At 37.0% G+C, this 17,883-nt stretch overlaps 1 protein-coding gene across 1 annotated transcript in view; it reads left to right on the plus strand.

Moving 5' to 3' along the window:
- Nucleotides 1-17,883, plus strand: part of LOC107664631 (dynein heavy chain 5, axonemal-like) — a 113,923-nt gene that overhangs the window by 28,440 nt on the left and 67,600 nt on the right. Inside the window, 17 exon segments of the mRNA XM_016455250.1 lie at nucleotides 402-565; nucleotides 784-940; nucleotides 1,118-1,330; nucleotides 1,436-1,660; nucleotides 2,697-2,869; nucleotides 3,771-3,949; nucleotides 4,223-4,410; nucleotides 4,897-5,091; nucleotides 5,900-6,034; nucleotides 6,506-6,613; nucleotides 6,756-6,909; nucleotides 7,034-7,180; nucleotides 9,027-9,268; nucleotides 11,103-11,279; nucleotides 12,649-12,853; nucleotides 13,668-13,810; nucleotides 14,996-15,130. Coding sequence (XP_016310736.1) covers nucleotides 402-565; nucleotides 784-940; nucleotides 1,118-1,330; nucleotides 1,436-1,660; nucleotides 2,697-2,869; nucleotides 3,771-3,949; nucleotides 4,223-4,410; nucleotides 4,897-5,091; nucleotides 5,900-6,034; nucleotides 6,506-6,613; nucleotides 6,756-6,909; nucleotides 7,034-7,180; nucleotides 9,027-9,268; nucleotides 11,103-11,279; nucleotides 12,649-12,853; nucleotides 13,668-13,810; nucleotides 14,996-15,130 — 2,940 coding nt within the window.

Raw genomic sequence — 17,883 nt, forward strand, 5'->3', positions numbered from 1 at the left:
TAAGACACAAAAGAGAACTTATTTGAATTAGTGATCGAATGCTACCGTGTGAGCACCACATCAGGTTCTTTTCACATCTTATTAAGCTTAATAACTCTGTTTAACATCAAACACATCTCACTCTTTATTTTCTCATACGTTTCATCACTCTTATGTGTATAACTTTGAACTAGTACTGTGTTACGTGGATATATTTGCATACAGTGAAATAAACAATAGCAAAATTTCTAACGATAGACACTTTATACCGTCGTACCAATATATACCATCATACCACCCAGCCCTACTTAAAGTAAAATAATTACATTGTTTTTGCATTACAAAAATTAGATTTTTATCAATGAAATTAATACTAATGAGAAAATCTTATTAACAATGTCAAATTAATCTTTCCATTTTAGGAGGCAAAGCGGTTCTCCAACATTGATAAATCCTGGGTGAAAATCATGACTCGAGCTCATGAAATGCCCAATGTAGTCCAGTCGTGTGTTGGAGATGAGACTATGGGTCAGCTGCTGCCTCACCTGCTGGAACAGCTAGAGATGTGTCAAAAATCCCTCACAGGGTACGTCACTCAAGTCCTTATTTCAGGATCAGTTTCTATACCAAGATGCACCTGGGAACTTTGCAGTTCTGTTGTCACAGGTGACAGTAGGTTGAGTGGGAAATTAAATCGGTGTTTTTAATTTCTGAAATCTCAAATTTTTGAGTTGCATTTTTTGTGAGGTTGAGTAGAGCTCTTCATACTGCAGCTGATTTCCGCATTTTTTTTCTACTTTGCAGGTATCTGGAGAAGAAGCGATTGCTATTTCCACGTTTCTTCTTTGTGTCAGATCCTGCCCTGCTGGAGATTTTGGGCCAAGCATCTGACTCACACACCATCCAGGCTCACCTGCTCAACATCTTTGACAACATCAAATGTGTCCGCTTCCATGAAAAGGTGATCAATACTTTAAATAAGCAAAATATTACTCTTTGACCTTCCGTTCCAATAATTTAGACATGCTGGAACAGTTGGTGCATGTCATTGTCATGTTTTAGGATTATTTTTTTTTTATTTACTTAAAAATATCTGCTGCAAAATTAAACCAGCATTATTGCAACAATTTGCTTTTAGATGCATGATAAGATTCTGGCAATATCATCCCGAGAAGGTGAGACAGTTGAGCTGGACAGGCCCGTTATAGCGGAGGGCAATGTGGAGGTCTGGCTTAATGCACTACTGAAAGAATCCCAGAGGTCTTTACACCTTGTCATCCGTCAGGCTGCACTTGCCATTCAAGACTCTGGCTTTGAGTTGATCAAATTTTTGGACTCCTTTCCTGCACAGGTAGTGACAAAATAGTGACAGTGATCACTTGTGACCACAACTTGTACTGTAAATTGAGCAAAATGATACAGTATATTAACCGGACAGCTGGTTTCTTTTATTTAGGTTGGTTTACTGGGAATCCAGATGATCTGGACGAAGGATTCTGAGGATGCTTTGAGCAATGCCAGATATGACCGTAAGATCATGGCTAAAACCAACCATTTTTTTCTTGAGCTCCTCAACAATTTGATTGACATGACCACAAAGGACCTTGGAGCTGTTGAACGGACAAAATATGAAACACTAATCACCATTCACGTGCACCAGAGGGACATCTTTGATGATTTGGTGAGTGCCTTAAGGTGATGATACACGGGGCAGCTTTTTGAGCAATGTTGCTGGGCAACGTTGCCGTCAATGGGCAACCAGGTGAGACACAGGGCCACAACCGATCTAAAGTATCCAGATAGAAATTTGTTGCCAATTCTCAATGGGAAAGTGCCCAAGCAACATTTCTCAAAAAAGATGCCTATGTATCATCACCTTTAATTTAGATTCTATTAATCCAATTTATATGGTATATGCTACGATTGCTCAGTAACAACTTAATTTAAGATCTTGCCTCATTATTATTCTAATAAAGTCTCTGCATTGTTGTCAGTTGCTCATTTGAGTTCAGCATGTAAGGATTTTAGAACTTTATTATCCTCTGGTAAACAAACCTCAATTTTTAAAGCTTTGCAATTGCCAATTTACAAAAGGCAATTTAGCTAATGACAGACACCCAAATTACAAAATTGCAGTCATTTTTGGGTTTGTTTCTTAATGTTTTAAACTTAAATAAGCTTCCTCATAATTTGGATGTCAACTGGCAAGGTTGGACGTCTTAAAGGGGTCATATGACGTTGCTAAAAAATAACATTATTTTGTTTATTTGGTGTAATGAAATGTGTTTATGCGGTCTCCACAACATGGCCGCAGCAGCAAAAATACTACAGCAAGAATCAAAGTTACGCCTTCTTTCTTTGCGTATGCATTTGGGAGGTGTTATGCAAATCTTCCCACACAGTGCCGTAGACATGTGGGGGCGTGTTTAAACGAGGCGTTTTAGGAGGGTGTGAACGAGTCTTACTTTTATAAAGAATACTGTATCTCTTTGGGTTTGAGACTTTAGTCTATGCAACTTTAGGGATCTTATCTATTCACGAACAGCTTGTAACACTCCAAAGAGAGAGGAAAACTTGAAATCGCATCATATGACCCCTTTAATATCTCATGACTGAATGCCAAACAGCACTCAGACAGTTATAAGCATTCGTAGACATGTCTTTGAGACAACTCTAGAAGATAACCACTCAGCAAAACCTAATCTCTTGTCACACAGTGTCGTTTGCACATCAAAAGTCCCACAGACTTTGAATGGTTGAAGCAATGCCGCTTTTACTTTAATGAAGACTCGGATAAGATGATGATCAACATCACTGACGTGGGTTTCGAGTACCAGAATGAGTTTCTAGGCTGCACCGACAGGCTGGTCATCACTCCTCTCACTGACAGGTGCTGCTGGCAATTACAAGCTTGTTTACCTCTGTTTTTCCTCTGTGGGGCCATTTATGTATAATTACAATTCAGATGTGATTTCTTATAGATCATACAATTATAAATTGTGCCCAGAACAAAATACAAAAGTCCAAGAAAAGGATTAGCATAAGAAATTATATTATTCATAAGGAAAATTAATATTCACAATGGTGATTCTCATTAGATTATCATTACTGTAATACATGTTGTAATACTATGGTTTTTAAAATTTAAATATTCATAAATTAAAGGCTGCTCAACAAATACTACTAGTATGTATACAAACTGAAATAATATATCACTTTACAGTAATGAGAATTATTATTTTTATTTGTTTATTTATTTATTTATTTTTTACATTATGATAATGTGAATTTAGGCCTTAATTGTCACAAAAATATCACAATGCAAAAAACAGAAACAATGGTCTTTAAGCAAAATATACATAAATATATATAAATATACATTACATTTAGCACATTTTTTTTTACTTTCCATACAGTCAATCAGTATCTTCAGCCCCTAAAAAACAAAATTCCGTAAAATATTACTTTAAGTTTTCATCACTTTCATATCACTTTCTTCAGAGAATATGTATGGATTTAAAAAGTAACATTTTGTTGTAAATATGCTAAATGCATATGCCAATAATAAAAAACAATAATGATGATGAAGATGATGATGATGTACTAATAGTAGTTATAAATACATCTGAATGCATCATGTGTTATGAGTGTTCAAATATTTTTTACTGGACAACAGACAAAAATACTGATTAAGAAAATGTTTATTTGCAGTGCAAATGCTACTTTTTGATTAAGATTAAAATATATTCATCTCTGCATGATATTAAAGCCATTTTCAATATATTTCCCAGATGCTACATTACTTTAGCTCAAGCTCTGGGAATGAGCATGGGTGGAGCCCCAGCTGGGCCAGCAGGGACAGGAAAGACAGAAACTACTAAGGACATGGGCCGCTGTCTGGGCAAATATGTGGTGGTATTCAACTGCTCCGACCAGATGGACTTCAGAGGCTTGGGCAGAATATTCAAAGGTGCCACATGTGTGCTCAATGCACATTTTAAAAACAAATGTAACTTTATTCTTGCAAGTTAAATAAAATCATATTCATGTTATGTAATCATAAATGACAAAACATGTGAACTCTGTAAGTAATCATCTCTAATTCATTACCCATACGCAAGTCATTTTCAGATGATATGGTGTGTGAAATTGAACATGAGTAACCCATTTCTTTGATTTTTGTCATTTTATTCATGTTCTTTTTGCATGCTTGAAGATGATGATTTTTTTTCTTTCTTTCTAGGTCTTGCTCAGTCTGGCTCCTGGGGTTGTTTTGATGAGTTTAACCGTATCGACCTGCCAGTGCTTTCAGTAGCAGCTCAGCAAATCGCCATTGTACTCACCTGCAAGAAAGAACGGCGGAAGAACTTCATCTTTACAGATGGAGATAACGTGGAGATGAACCCAGAATTTGGCATATTCCTCACCATGGTGAGCTGGTGTCTTTGTGTCTTCTCTAAAACATCACTCATCTCACAAATATTTACTTTAACACTAGGAAGTAGGAACTCAACTGTGACTGCACATCAACTGAATCCTGTATTATTGTGGCAAGTTGCAATGTATTATTTATTGGTGGCTTTTATCATATTGCCACTCTTTAAAAAAAAAAAGCAATAAAAATTAGACATTTCTAAAAACAATAAACCACTGAAGCTATGCATAACCATGATTTTTACTACTAATAAGGCCATATAATGAGATGCAGAGAACATTATTTATGCTTGGTAAATTCCTCCTATTTTCTTTTTCATATTATATAGAACACATGAAACATTTTACAGTTACTTATAGATATCTCATTACTGTTTGTGAAAATCTGTGAGAAAAGATCCAATGAATTGGTGGTTATAGTGGAAAAAGTTTACACATATACAGTATGTTGTTATTTTCACCTTTTTTTCTCCTTCTGTTCAGAATCCTGGATATGCAGGGCGGCAAGAACTTCCAGAGAATCTGAAAATTAACTTCCGCTCAGTGGCGATGATGGTTCCTGACAGACAGATAATTATCAGAGTGAAACTGGCAAGCTGTGGCTTCATTGACAATATTGAACTAGCCAGGAAATTCTTCACTCTATACAAGCTGTGCGAGGAGCAGCTCTCTAAACAGGTGACTGTCGTTAGTAGCGATATAACTAATAATCAATATAACTATTAATATATATAACTATATAACTAACAATCAAATATTCAGTGAGTTCTGCCCTGCTCATTGTGAACTAGATTAACAAGTAAGGCTAGAAAATACAGTAAACTGTTCTTGTTCAGGAACATGTGACAATGACACTAAATAATAATATTTATTATTACCACTTTCTTAGTACATTTTACTGAAAATTGCACTGTTCTTGAAATTCATTCCTATGGGACATTCTGTAAACTTGTCCTGCCAGGCAAATTCTCTCACACTAAAAATGGCATTTAGAAATGTAATATCTGGCCAAGATTAGTTTGATGCATTTTCATTTACAGTTTAAATGAATTAGCGTAAAATACTGACACTGTGACAAATGCGTCAGGAGTTATGACTATGTGTGAATTTCTTGTTTCTTAGCACTGTAGCACTGTTTAGCACCCCCAATGGGGCGATCAGGACAAGTCCATGCCGATGTGTCCCCAAATTGAGCACTACCTTTTGACCAAGTTTTATGTCTCTATGCCTTACAGTTAGCTGCAAGCAGAAATTATTGGTGTTTAAGCACTTTAGAGCCTTCAAGTGCATGTGTAAAAAGATATTATGTATTATTTTGCAAGCCTATAAATACTTCATTAAGGCATAGAAAAAACAACACAGTTTTCAGCAATTTTAGGCCATTTTAGGTCATTAGGGCATTTTAGGCCATAGAACTATAGTGGTTTTTAATATTTATTAAATTTTTATTGCTGAGCTTGAGCTGGGTTTCCTTTTTTTCCCCTAGGTCCACTATGACTTCGGTCTCCGAAATATCCTGTCCGTCCTGCGCACACTTGGAGCAGCAAAACGGGCCAATCCTAATGACACAGAGTCTACTATTGTCATGAGAGTTTTGCGAGATATGAACCTGTCCAAACTGGTAAGAGTGCCAGCACACATACAGACATAGTTTTCACATATGAGCAAACCAATGTCCATGGGGGAAGTTGTGGCCTAATGGTTAGAGAGTCGAACTCGTAACCCAAAGATTGTAGGTGGGGGGAGTGAATGTACAGCGCTCTCTCCACCTTCAATACCACGACTGAAGTGCCCTTGAGCAAGGCACTGAACCCCCAACTGCTCCCCGGGTGCCGCAGCATAAATGGCTGCCCACTGCTCCGGGTGTGTGTTCACAGTGTGTGTGTGTTCACTGCTGTGTGTGTGCACTTAGGATGGGATAAATGCAGAGCACTAATTCCTAGTATGGGTCACCATAATTGGCCCCATGTCACGTCACTTTCACTTTCACTTTCAAACAGTCATACCTCATGTCGCTCTTTGTTTGATAATAGGTTCTCTCTTATATCAGTATCAGAAATCGTAATAGTGAAATGTGTCTCTGTCATTTAAGATTGATGAGGATGAGCCATTGTTTCTGAGTTTGATTGAGGATCTTTTCCCTGGAATTCAGTTGGATAAAGCTGGATACCCTGATCTGGAGTCAGCCATAGACAAACAGGTTGGAAAAAAAAAAAATATATATATATATATATATATATATATATATTTATATTTGAAACTTTTATTTGATTGATCATTAGAACTTACACCAAAATTACAGTAAGGGAAATTTTTTTTTTATCTCTTCATTTTTCTACTAGGTAACTGAGGCTGGTCTAATCAATCACCCACCATGGAGGTTAAAGGTCATTCAGCTATATGAGACTCAAAGAGTTCGTCATGGGATGATGGCACTAGGACCCAGCGGAGCAGGAAAAACAACCTGCATTCATACCCTGATGAAGGCCATGACCGGTGAGAATTAGACATTAGGCACAAAAACCAGCTGGCCATGATGTTACCATCAATATTTAATAGGTAATGTAAATATTACATGTTTTTAATTAATGTGTGATTTTGACTGTAAATTCGTGTCTAGATTGTGGCCAGCCTCACAGAGAGATGCGCATGAACCCTAAAGCTATAACTGCACCTCAAATGTTTGGTCGACTTGATGTGGCAACCAATGACTGGACTGATGGAATCTTTTCCACTCTTTGGAGGAAAACACTCAGAGCAAAGAAAGGTAGATCACCTGTTAAAAAAAGGAATAGAATATGCATGAAGCTTTTTTCAGCTCTAAAAACTGTATTTCCTGAGATTATTCACATATACAGTGCCCTCCACTAATATTGGCACCCTTGGTAAATATGAGCAAAGGCAGCTGTGAGTATAAATCTGCATCATTTATCTTTTTGATCCTTCATTCAAAAAATTCACAAAATTCTAACTTTTCATTGAAGTAAAACAATTGAACGTAGGGGGAAATTCACATTTTGAAATAAATGTTTTTCTCCAATGCTTGTTGGCCACAATTATTGGCACCCCTAGAAATTTTAAAACACCTCTGAAGTATATTCCCATTCATGTTTACATTTTTGTCCAGCCATGACTTCCTGTTCCACAGGATCATAAATATGAGAACACATAGGCCAAATTCCCTTAATCATCCATCACAAGGAGTAAAACCAAAGAATAAAGTTCTGATGTGCAGAACAAGATTGCTGAGCTTCACAAAATAGAAAGTGGCTGTAAGAAAATAGCTAAAGCATTGAAAATACCCATTTCCACCATCAGTCAAGTCAAGTCACCTTTATTTGTATAACGCTTTATACAATACTGGTTGTGTCAAAGCAGCTTTACAGTGTTAAACAGGAAAATAGTTTGTCAATGATGCAAGAAGACAATAACAGAGTCATTTTTCAGCTAAAGTCAGTTCATTGATGATTCAGTGATGTCATCATCCAGTTCAGTTCTCTTCCAATAGTGTCTGTGCAATCAGTCAAGGTCCCCAACTAAGCAAGCCAAAGGCGACAGTGGTAAGGAACCAAAACTACATCGGTGACAGAAATGGAGAAAAAACCTTGGGTGAAACCAGGCTCAGTTGGGGGGCCAGTTCTCCTCTGGCCAGACGAAACCAGCATGGCGTGGTTTAATTCCAGGATGCAGGGCAATCAGGGCAATAATAGGCAACAATTACGAAGTTCCAATCAACTAAAGATGTTACAAATCTGCCTGGAAGAGGATGAGTGTCTATATCGTCCTAATGCATGGTGAGGAGGAGAGTTTGAGTGGCTCTCCAAAAAGGCTAAAGGCTCTCCAAGGATCACAGCTGGAGAATTGCAGAGATTAGTTGAAAGCCTAAAAAAAAAAAATAAATAATAAACAGCCCCTTCATCGCCACATGTTGTTCAGGAGGGTTTCAAACAGGGATAAAAAGTATCCCATGCCCACGGTTAAATATATTGCTGGATCTTTAATGTTGTGGGCCTATTTTTCTGCCGGAGGTCCTGGACGTCTTGTTCAGAAACATGAAACACCTTTGCTCATATTTACCAAGAGTGCCAATATTAGCGGAGGGCACTTTATCAAAGTAACCTTAAAAGTGTAAAGCAGTGAACATTACAATTATTAAGTAGACTTGGCATGTCTGGTCTGAAATGTGCAAAAACACTTTTATTTTTAAGGGATTAAGTGTTTTAATATATGTCAGCAGAGCCCCTCAGGGCTTTTTGATCTGGTTAGTTGTGTAAAAAAGCTGATGGTTTCCAAAGTGGCTGAAAAACCTCTCAAACAGGCAAAGACCATACTTTGCCCTCCCTTTACATAAAAGGCAGTGAGATGTATACCACACGAAAGATAATTTTTTATTTAAATGGGGAAAACACGCTGAAGCCTATCAACTGGGCTTTTTAAATCAATGAACAAGTTCAGACATCAAACAGGCCTTTAGACACTAATGGGCAAAGCAATCAGCCATGAGGTGTCAAATGTCAATCATTGATCATAATGACTGGTGGAAGCCACATCATTATGCTTTTGTGTATCTGTATCTGTTTCATTTCTCATTTGTACTTCATTTTTGTGTATAGGGGAACACATATGGATTGTCCTTGATGGGCCAGTTGATGCTATATGGATTGAAAACCTAAACTCAGTCCTGGATGATAACCGCACACTGACATTGGCCAATGGTGACCGCATCCCCATGGCTCCCAATTGCAAGATTGTGTTTGAGCCACACAACATCGATAACGCTTCCCCAGCCACAGTGTCCCGTAATGGAATGGTGTTTATGAGCTCTTCTGTCCTTAACTGGAGCCCTATTTTGGAGGTGGGTGATGAGGAACCAGTACTGAATCATCCTTTTTTTTAGGTATTGTATGTTTAGATAATTTCAGCAGGGCTTGAAGTGGGGAAAAATGTGCCAGTACTATCTTGAGTGACCCCCCCCCCTCCATATTGTATTATCATATGTATCATTTATTATATTCTTTTTAATAATATGCATATAATACAATATAACAATATAATATAATCTGAGATTAGCCTCATCACGTTGTAGTATACATAAAATAGTATCTCCTTATCAGATAGTCAGCTAATTTAAATTTAAATGACATTAGCACCAAAAATCACAGCTGTTTTCCCTTTTCATGCTCGCTCATAAGCTGTGTTACTCGGGTTGGTTCGCCGCACTCAGTGAAAATAATGTAGAGTGTAATGAAATCCGAACACAAATCAGAGGAGATGCATTCAAAATGCATATTTACCAAATGGAATATATGATAAATGAATCTCGGCTGACAGCTTGTGATTGAATCACCGAAAAATGCGCTTTCATACTCTGGAAACAGGGCTTCAGCTGGTCACGGACAGTTACTCTGATGCTTTGACGCTTTGTCGTACTGGCAACACAGGAAAAGTGCTGGTGCACAAGAAAAAGTGGCGGTACACTAAAGATTAAAATTTAGAAGTGCCGGTACTGCATACTGTTACATACCGGCCTTCTTAATGCACTGAATTTAAGTAATAAAAAAAAACAAAAAAAACAATTACCTGTCAGAGGATTCTTGCTTCCATTACTTATATGCATAAAATCAACAGAAATAGTTCACTCATAATGAAAATTCATTTACACCATTGTTTGAGTGTTCACTTTCCATGTAACATAAAGGAGGCATTTAACTCTTTTTCAAGTCTAAGTGACTGTAAAGCTCTAAAAAAGACAAAAAAAAGGTATCATACAAGTATTCATGATTATAAAATGGTCTTCTGAACAGTAGTTTTGTATGAGGAAGAGACCAAAATGTAGGTGGAAAATCTGTTGTAGCTTTCAAATTTCAATAATGCTTACATGTTTCGTGCATGTCAGAATAGGCCAAAGGACACCACAGTGAACATCATAAAGCGCAGGTTTGAATTGGCATAAAGGTGAAAGAGACTGGATAGCTACACCAAAAGAGATTCCAGTATATTGCTTGGATTTTTAAATTTGAATGTGAGCAACTCATGACAAACTGAGGGTGGGCAATTGCTGACAGAATTTAAATTTTGAGGTGAACTATTCTGTTAAGTTGTCTATTTACTCAGACATTTCTGTGTTTGACCGAAAGGGTTAGTTCAACCAAAATTTTAATTCTGTTGTCATTTATTCATCCTAATGGCAATCCAAATCCATAAAGATTTTGGTCATCAGTTTCATCATATGAAGCAATCTTGCCTCTACAGAACTTGAATGAAATCGCTAAATTTTAATGTTTTTTGAAGTATTGAAGTTTTAGGGGGAATGGACGTTCAATGGAGGAACAAAAGTCTACAAAATATATCCCTCCACATTTGCATCATAGCAGTGAAGAAAGGCATCCACAGAACCACGAAAGTAGAAACCGGTGGTTATGCTAGTTATTCCTTTTACTCCACTCTGAATTAATGGAGTCTAAAATCCCCAAGGCATTTCGCTCTGTCTTTATAACAGACTTCAAAGTGTTCAACTGTTCAATGGAAGAAGAGTAAATGAGGGAGAGCCAGAGAAAGACAGAGAAGAAGGACAAACTATTTTTGAGCTCTAAAGAATACTTCATTTAATTTCTGCATGTGGACTTCTGTCTCCCACTCTCTGTGTGTTCTTCCCAACAGGTTTTTCATGTGTGTGTTTGTGCTCTTAGGGCTGGCTGAAGAACCGTTCCCCTCAGGAAGGAGTGGTCCTGAGGGAGCTCTTCTCCTCCTCCTTTCCTGAGCTGTATCGGTTCAGCGTTCAGTCTTTGCAGTATAAAATGGACATGCTGGAGGCCTTCATCATCATGCAGTGCATAAACATGCTGCAAGGACTCATTCAGCCCAAGGTTGTGCTTCAACAGCTGTAGTCCTCATTAACCCAGATTTTGCAACCATGAAAGACTGCCTACTATCTTGTAAATCAAAAATAAGGGTTTTAAACTTCGATTTCTGTCATTAAAGAAAAGAGCTGTAGTCCAGTGGTTAATACATACACTTTATATTAGGGGTCACCAATTAGCGGACTGCAGTAATGATCTTTTGGCGCTATATCCCATAATATTTTTTATCTAACCCCAGACCCTTTACGCTCCTATCATCTAGCAGCCTTGTTTCCCATAAAACTGCAAAAATAATACGATTTCACTGCATTTCATTCTGTGATATTTTACTTATATTGACAGTGGTTGTCATTAAACTGAAATATTGAATGTTGTTTGATCAGCTGAAGAAAATCAGATATGTCAACTTATTATTATATTATATAACATAAGCAAAAAAAGCTTAAAACAGTCTACAGATATGAATATAATGAATTCCTGACCAGTTTGAATATTCGACCCATGCAGATTTTCCCCTTATCTGAAAGTGATGAATATGATTAGAATGAATTGTTCCCAGTAAATGTCATGCATTATCCCTCACACTGACATTCGTAAAGCATTTAGCTATGAGATGCACATTATACAACCCTATTGTCACCACACTATCATTATGTGAGAATTCCGGCCCATTTAAACATGAGCTGAATATACATTATACCCACTGCCTCTATAAAAAAAAAGGACCTGTAACCTTCAAAAGCACTTTAGGCTTGAAATAATTCATTTTTACACAGTGTGCATGGTGCCCCAACAATACAACCTGCAAATGATTGTGACATTTCTGTCAAGGACGATAAAGAATATTAACACTTCAGGCTGTTAAGTCAAAAAGAAACATTTATTCCCAACTGCATGGCCTGAAATGTATTCGTTTATGAAAGCAGATTGGTGAAGTGGCGTCTTTTCCTTTCTTTCATTTATATGAAAGAAGCATATCTATTGTAAAGTGGACATACTGTAGTCTAGAATTTTTTTTTTTTTTGGCCTTCTGAAATCTACTTACAATGTTAACCAAAGCTTCATATGTCACAATCACTCTCTCTTTGACCTTTAGAAATAAATAGGCTTTTATTTATTTATTTATTACAAGTGTGATATGTATAATTAAATGACATTGAATGTTATGATTGTCTAGCCTTCTCGCATGTGAAGTAGCTTACAATACCCTTGCCAAATATATTATTGTAGTTTATTTTTTTGGTTTGGATATGTTTGATTAAGCATACTATCTGTTCTCTTAGTTTATTGTGCAAAAATAAATAAATAAATAAATTATCAGGCCTGTGTGCTCTGACAGACTTTTGATGATGTCTTTGATGATGTAACCCATCAGGAGCAGGGAGGGGAGCTGTCTCGTGAGCACACGGAGCGTCTGTATGTCTTCGCTCTGATGTGGAGTGTGGGAGCTCTATTGGAACTGGATGATCGAATGAAGTTGGAGAGATGGCTCCGTCACCATGACAGCATTCACCTTGACGTTCCCAACATCCCTCCCCACAGCGAGGACACTATGTTCGACTTTTACGTCACTAATGATGGTATCTAATATACTTGCACACCTCCCCCAGTGTTATATTTGCTTTATTTTTGCATCTATCATTCAATACATTTATCTTTGTCAATTATAGTTCTGTTTTCTACAACTCCTCCATTTATCTAAAGTAATTAGGTAAATTGTAATTAGGTGAACTAATCAATATAGAAACTTCTGCCTTCATTGATCTGCCTTAAATTGGAAAAAATGATCTATAAATTGGAAAATGTATAGTTTTTCCAGTGACAAGGTAAATGACAAGGAAACACTAATTGACCGTTTTTCTTCTGTACAGGAACATGCAAGGAAATTACTCCATCTGTCAGTACAATTCAAGCAGCAGGCTACAGAGTTTCTCTGACATTTTTGTATAGAGAGGCAAATTTGCAGGCTTATGGAGAATACCGAATCTGTAGTCTGCCTCCAGACAAATCTGACAAAAAACGGGTTTTTTTGGTGGGCCACAATATGAGTATATTCCACGCTGACTTGTTTTCACAGCTAAAGCATATAACAAAATAGCTTAGACCCAAAAGTCTCTAGTTCACAAGGTCATTTAGAATTGTTACTGCAAAATATTGTACACTTTGCAATTCAAATAGACCCCTAATTGGCAGCATTCATGTCTAAATAAGATAAACTTTCCCAGCCCGCATTTTCATGCCAAAAACTCCACTTGTAAGTCAGAACCAGAGCTAATAACCCTATTCAATTATAGAACACATTGGCTTTTCGGTCTGGAATTTTAATAAAGGTGCTTGCACGATGCTCTATTCAGAGTGCTGACAATGGAAATTTAGCTATTGTGTGTTTTGCAGGCCACTGGGTTCACTGGAATACCAGAGTGGAAGAATATATTTACCCACCCGACTCCACACCAGAGTATGGCTCCATACTGGTGCCCAATGTAGACAATGTTCGCACTGACTTTCTCATCCAGACCATTGCAAAGCAGGGCAAGGTGAGCGCCATTTAAAGTTCTGTGTGATTACTTGTACCGCATCGTTTTTGCAAGATTACATGCAACTGACTGCAACTTCTTTTGAGGGATTTCGTCATTTTACTAAACTATGAATGAACATTCATTCATAAATTAATCAACACCTTTTTTTATTATTTTGTTTGCTGTGAGACAGCTGTGCACCATAAACCGATTCATAGTCGTAGTCCACTGTTTTGTGCATTTGATTCCAAGTCTTCAGCATAAATTATAAAACTGTATGAGGAAAAGGTCCATAATGTATTCATTATGCATAGATAATTGTCCCTATCTGCTGTTACATTCAACATTGCTTTTGTTTAACATTCAAAATTGGAGCATCAAGCAATTTACAAAACAGATTTGCAGCTATAATGCTAATTGACATTAGCTGTCTCGAGTGATACGCAACGCAACATGCCAAATTTGAGTTACAGCAAGTTTTTACTTGAGAGATGCAAGGACACCCTGTTGGAAATGCGGGCCAGGGAATGGCTTGCCATCAATAACTTTAATTGCTTTCTGAAACTTATGCAAAGTTAACCTTTGCTGTCAGAGCACTGACACATTTATCATTTTGTGTATTTTGATTTTGAAAGCTTTTTGTCATGTCTTGTCATGTCACATTTATCTGCCTGTTACATATTTTATATCGTCAAGAAATGGTGACAAGAAATGTGTTAGGGTATGTGCAATTGGGAGCATATAGCATGATAAAGACGCTAATTCAGTTACTTTGGATATTAAAATATGTTCTCAAAACCAGCATTAAAAAGACTGCAACAGGCTATGTTTGTTAGAATACATAGTTCTCATTATTCAGTCCACAAAAATCTGACTGAACACCCATTAGCACCGGCTCTGGCACATGAACAAGCACCATTTTGGTGGAATAGGGTTATATGTTTCTTTGTGAATTGGCCTGCAATTGTAGATTGTATTATAAAAGCCTCTGGGTCTTATAAAAGCATTATTAGTGTAGGTTCTCAACAATGACACCATGTAGTGCTGCATTATTGATTCCTCTGAGTGAGGCTTGTTTAACTGGACAGCTACTTTGTTTGTCATCAAGACTTTTCCTGTGCTGCCAGCACTATGATTAGCTGTACACAAGGACAGATGGTCGCCCTCTCTGGAGTCTACTCACATTTTCTTCATGTGTTTCAGGCTGTGCTTTTGATAGGAGAGCAGGGCACTGCCAAAACTGTCATCATCAAAGGCTGCATGTCCAAATACGACCCAGAGTCCCACACTGCCAAGAGTCTCAATTTCTCTTCTGCCACCACACCTCTTATGTTTCAGGTACATAAAGACAATGTTTTACCCCAAAACATGTTCAGTATTTTGCTATCTTTGTCTTTCATCAGCAGGTATTTGGGTAACATTTTCTATGCACATATATGCATGCACAGTGTTGTAATGCATTAATGCATAATGCATGATGAAATATTAATTTATTATTTGGGACTAACTAACTAAAGTTGTGATGCTAGTAACTACATTTTAGTACCAAGACAGTAGGTCAGTTATTTTTACAATAGTGTAGTTTTTTTTTGTTTTTGTTTTTTTAGTAATATGGCTTTAAAAAATTACAATAAAATAAAATAAATAACAATGTAGCATGACAAAATACTGTCACTGTTTTTTATAAGGTATTGTACATAAAGCATAAAAACTAAACTGCTTAAGCTACCACTGAAGTCCAATACATTATAGTTTTAAAAACAAAAGCTTCATTTGAGTCCCTGCACTGCATTTTACAACATTTTTGTGGAAAAATATTTAGTTATTTAATACTGCTCTTTAGCACATATTTATTAGTTTATTATTAGTATTTATTGGTTATATAATACTGTAACTTTTATCACAGTGTGCAGTGTGTTTTATGCATGGTACTTTTAAAAGTATTATAACATATTACTGTGGTTAATACTTTTTATGAAATGTAAGAAATTAATGCTTTTATTCAGCAAGGATGCATTAAATTTATCAAAAGTGACAGTAAAGACTCTTACAATAAATGATTTTGAACTTTCTATTAGCAAAGAATCCTGAAAAGCATCACCGTGTCCACAGAAATGAATTATAATTATATGGTTTTTGAGTCACGGATCGGATCTTTTTTTGGACCAGCAAGAAAAAAAGATATTTCAGTGTAACTTTGCTTTCCATTTATTACTTAAAGCTTAGTACTTCTTCGATACAACTGCAAAAACTACTAACCTAACTAATAAAGTTCAAACATGATTAAAGACAAGTGAACAGCCAGTAAAAAATAAGAACAAATACACAAAGAGTCAACCACGCCTATCTAAAACGGCTCGTTCTAAAACGCCCCCACATGTCTACATCACGATGTGGGAAGATTTGCATAACGCCGCCCAAATGTTCACGCAAAGAAAGAAGGCATAACGAACAATGTCTCGTTGCTCCGGCCGGGACACGGCATCACAATATGGTAAGGGGCGTAACATTTCCGTCACACGCTTGAGGTATTCGGCCAATCACAATGCACTGGATAGCTGGCCAATCAGAGCACACCTTGCTTTTCAGACCGATGCGCTTTGAAAAAATCGACGCATTTCAGAAAGGCGGGGCATAGAGAATAATCAATAATGTACAGTATGTGGAAATAATGTGTTTTTTGAACCTTAAACCGCATAAACATATTTCATTACACCAAATACACCAAATAATGTTCTTTTTAGCAACATCATATGACCCCTTTAAGATCTGACTCACAGATCCAATATAATGATACACATCCGATTTCTTTCTCATCGCGCGAGCACCGAATTGAGTTCACTTTAGCCTGTTCTTGCAGTGGAATGGTTTAAAATCACTTGAGTGTGTAAACAAGTACAAATGATTAACTTTCACTTTATTATGGTTAAATTTTGCAATAAATCCATGGATCACATGCGTGCCGAACCTCTAATCAATGTTGCCAACTTCTTTCAATGGAAAGAAGGTAAAGCCTGCTAGAAAAGTCATTAAATGTCGCTAGATGACGTCATGCGTTAATTAGCATATTATTCACTTCATTGCGTCGTATTTGCATTCTGCCTAGTGTCAACCTTTTATGTTTGTTTGTCTCTCTCCTTCTCTGTTCTCCCATACTGAATTAATACAGCCAATTTCTCAATAAAACAGTTTTCATTGATATATTTTTCTGTTTCTCTTGTCAGACAATGAGATTAATAAGAAATAGTGGAACAACACAGCCCATTAAGACTACACAACCAGCTCTCCCTTCCAAGCTGTTAATCTGCACTAAAATCCTGATTTAAAATCAAGACACCGTCAGACAAAATCAAATATACATAAGTTAAAGACAATGGCTGTGCTGTAATCTGCACTAAAATCCTGATTTAAAATCAAGACACCGTCAGACAAAATCAAATATACATAAGTTAAAGACAATGGCTGTGCTGTGATTTTGGCTATAATTACATGTAAAATGATCATTCAGGTTAGAAGCAACAGAATATCTATTTTAACTGCACTTTGCCTATGTCTGCTAATACACTACTTTCTTTTTCTATTGGTCTCTGGAATTGTCAGTCTGCAGTAAACAAACCTGACAGAGACGTGGATCCAACCAGAGGACACTGCTACTCCTGCAGCACTCTCCAATAATTTCTCATTTTCCCACACTCCCCGTCTGACTGGAAGAGTCTGTACTGGTCTGCTTATCTCTAATGATTGGAAATGTATTCCTTTACCTTCTCTGGGTATTAATAGCTCCTTTGAATCACATTCAGTCACTATTACCCACCCTTTTAAAATCCATTTTGTAATTGTTTATTGACACCCAGGACCACAAGGTAACTTCTTGGATGAATTAGATGTGCAACTCTCAACCTTTCCTTAGGATGGTACTCCCCTAGTTATGCTTGGAGACTTCAACATCCACCTAGATAAACCTCAAGCTGCAGATTTCCACACTCTGCTTGCCTCTTTTGATCTCAAGAGAGCGTTAACTACGGCTACTCACAAATCAGGCAACCAACTGGACCTTATTTACACACGACACTGCTCCACTGATCATGTAC

The sequence above is a fragment of the Sinocyclocheilus anshuiensis genome, unplaced genomic scaffold (assembly GCF_001515605.1).
Source record: "Sinocyclocheilus anshuiensis isolate Anshui unplaced genomic scaffold, SAMN03320099.WGS_v1.1 scaffold621, whole genome shotgun sequence".
Classification (NCBI taxonomy): Eukaryota; Metazoa; Chordata; class Actinopteri; order Cypriniformes; family Cyprinidae; genus Sinocyclocheilus; species Sinocyclocheilus anshuiensis.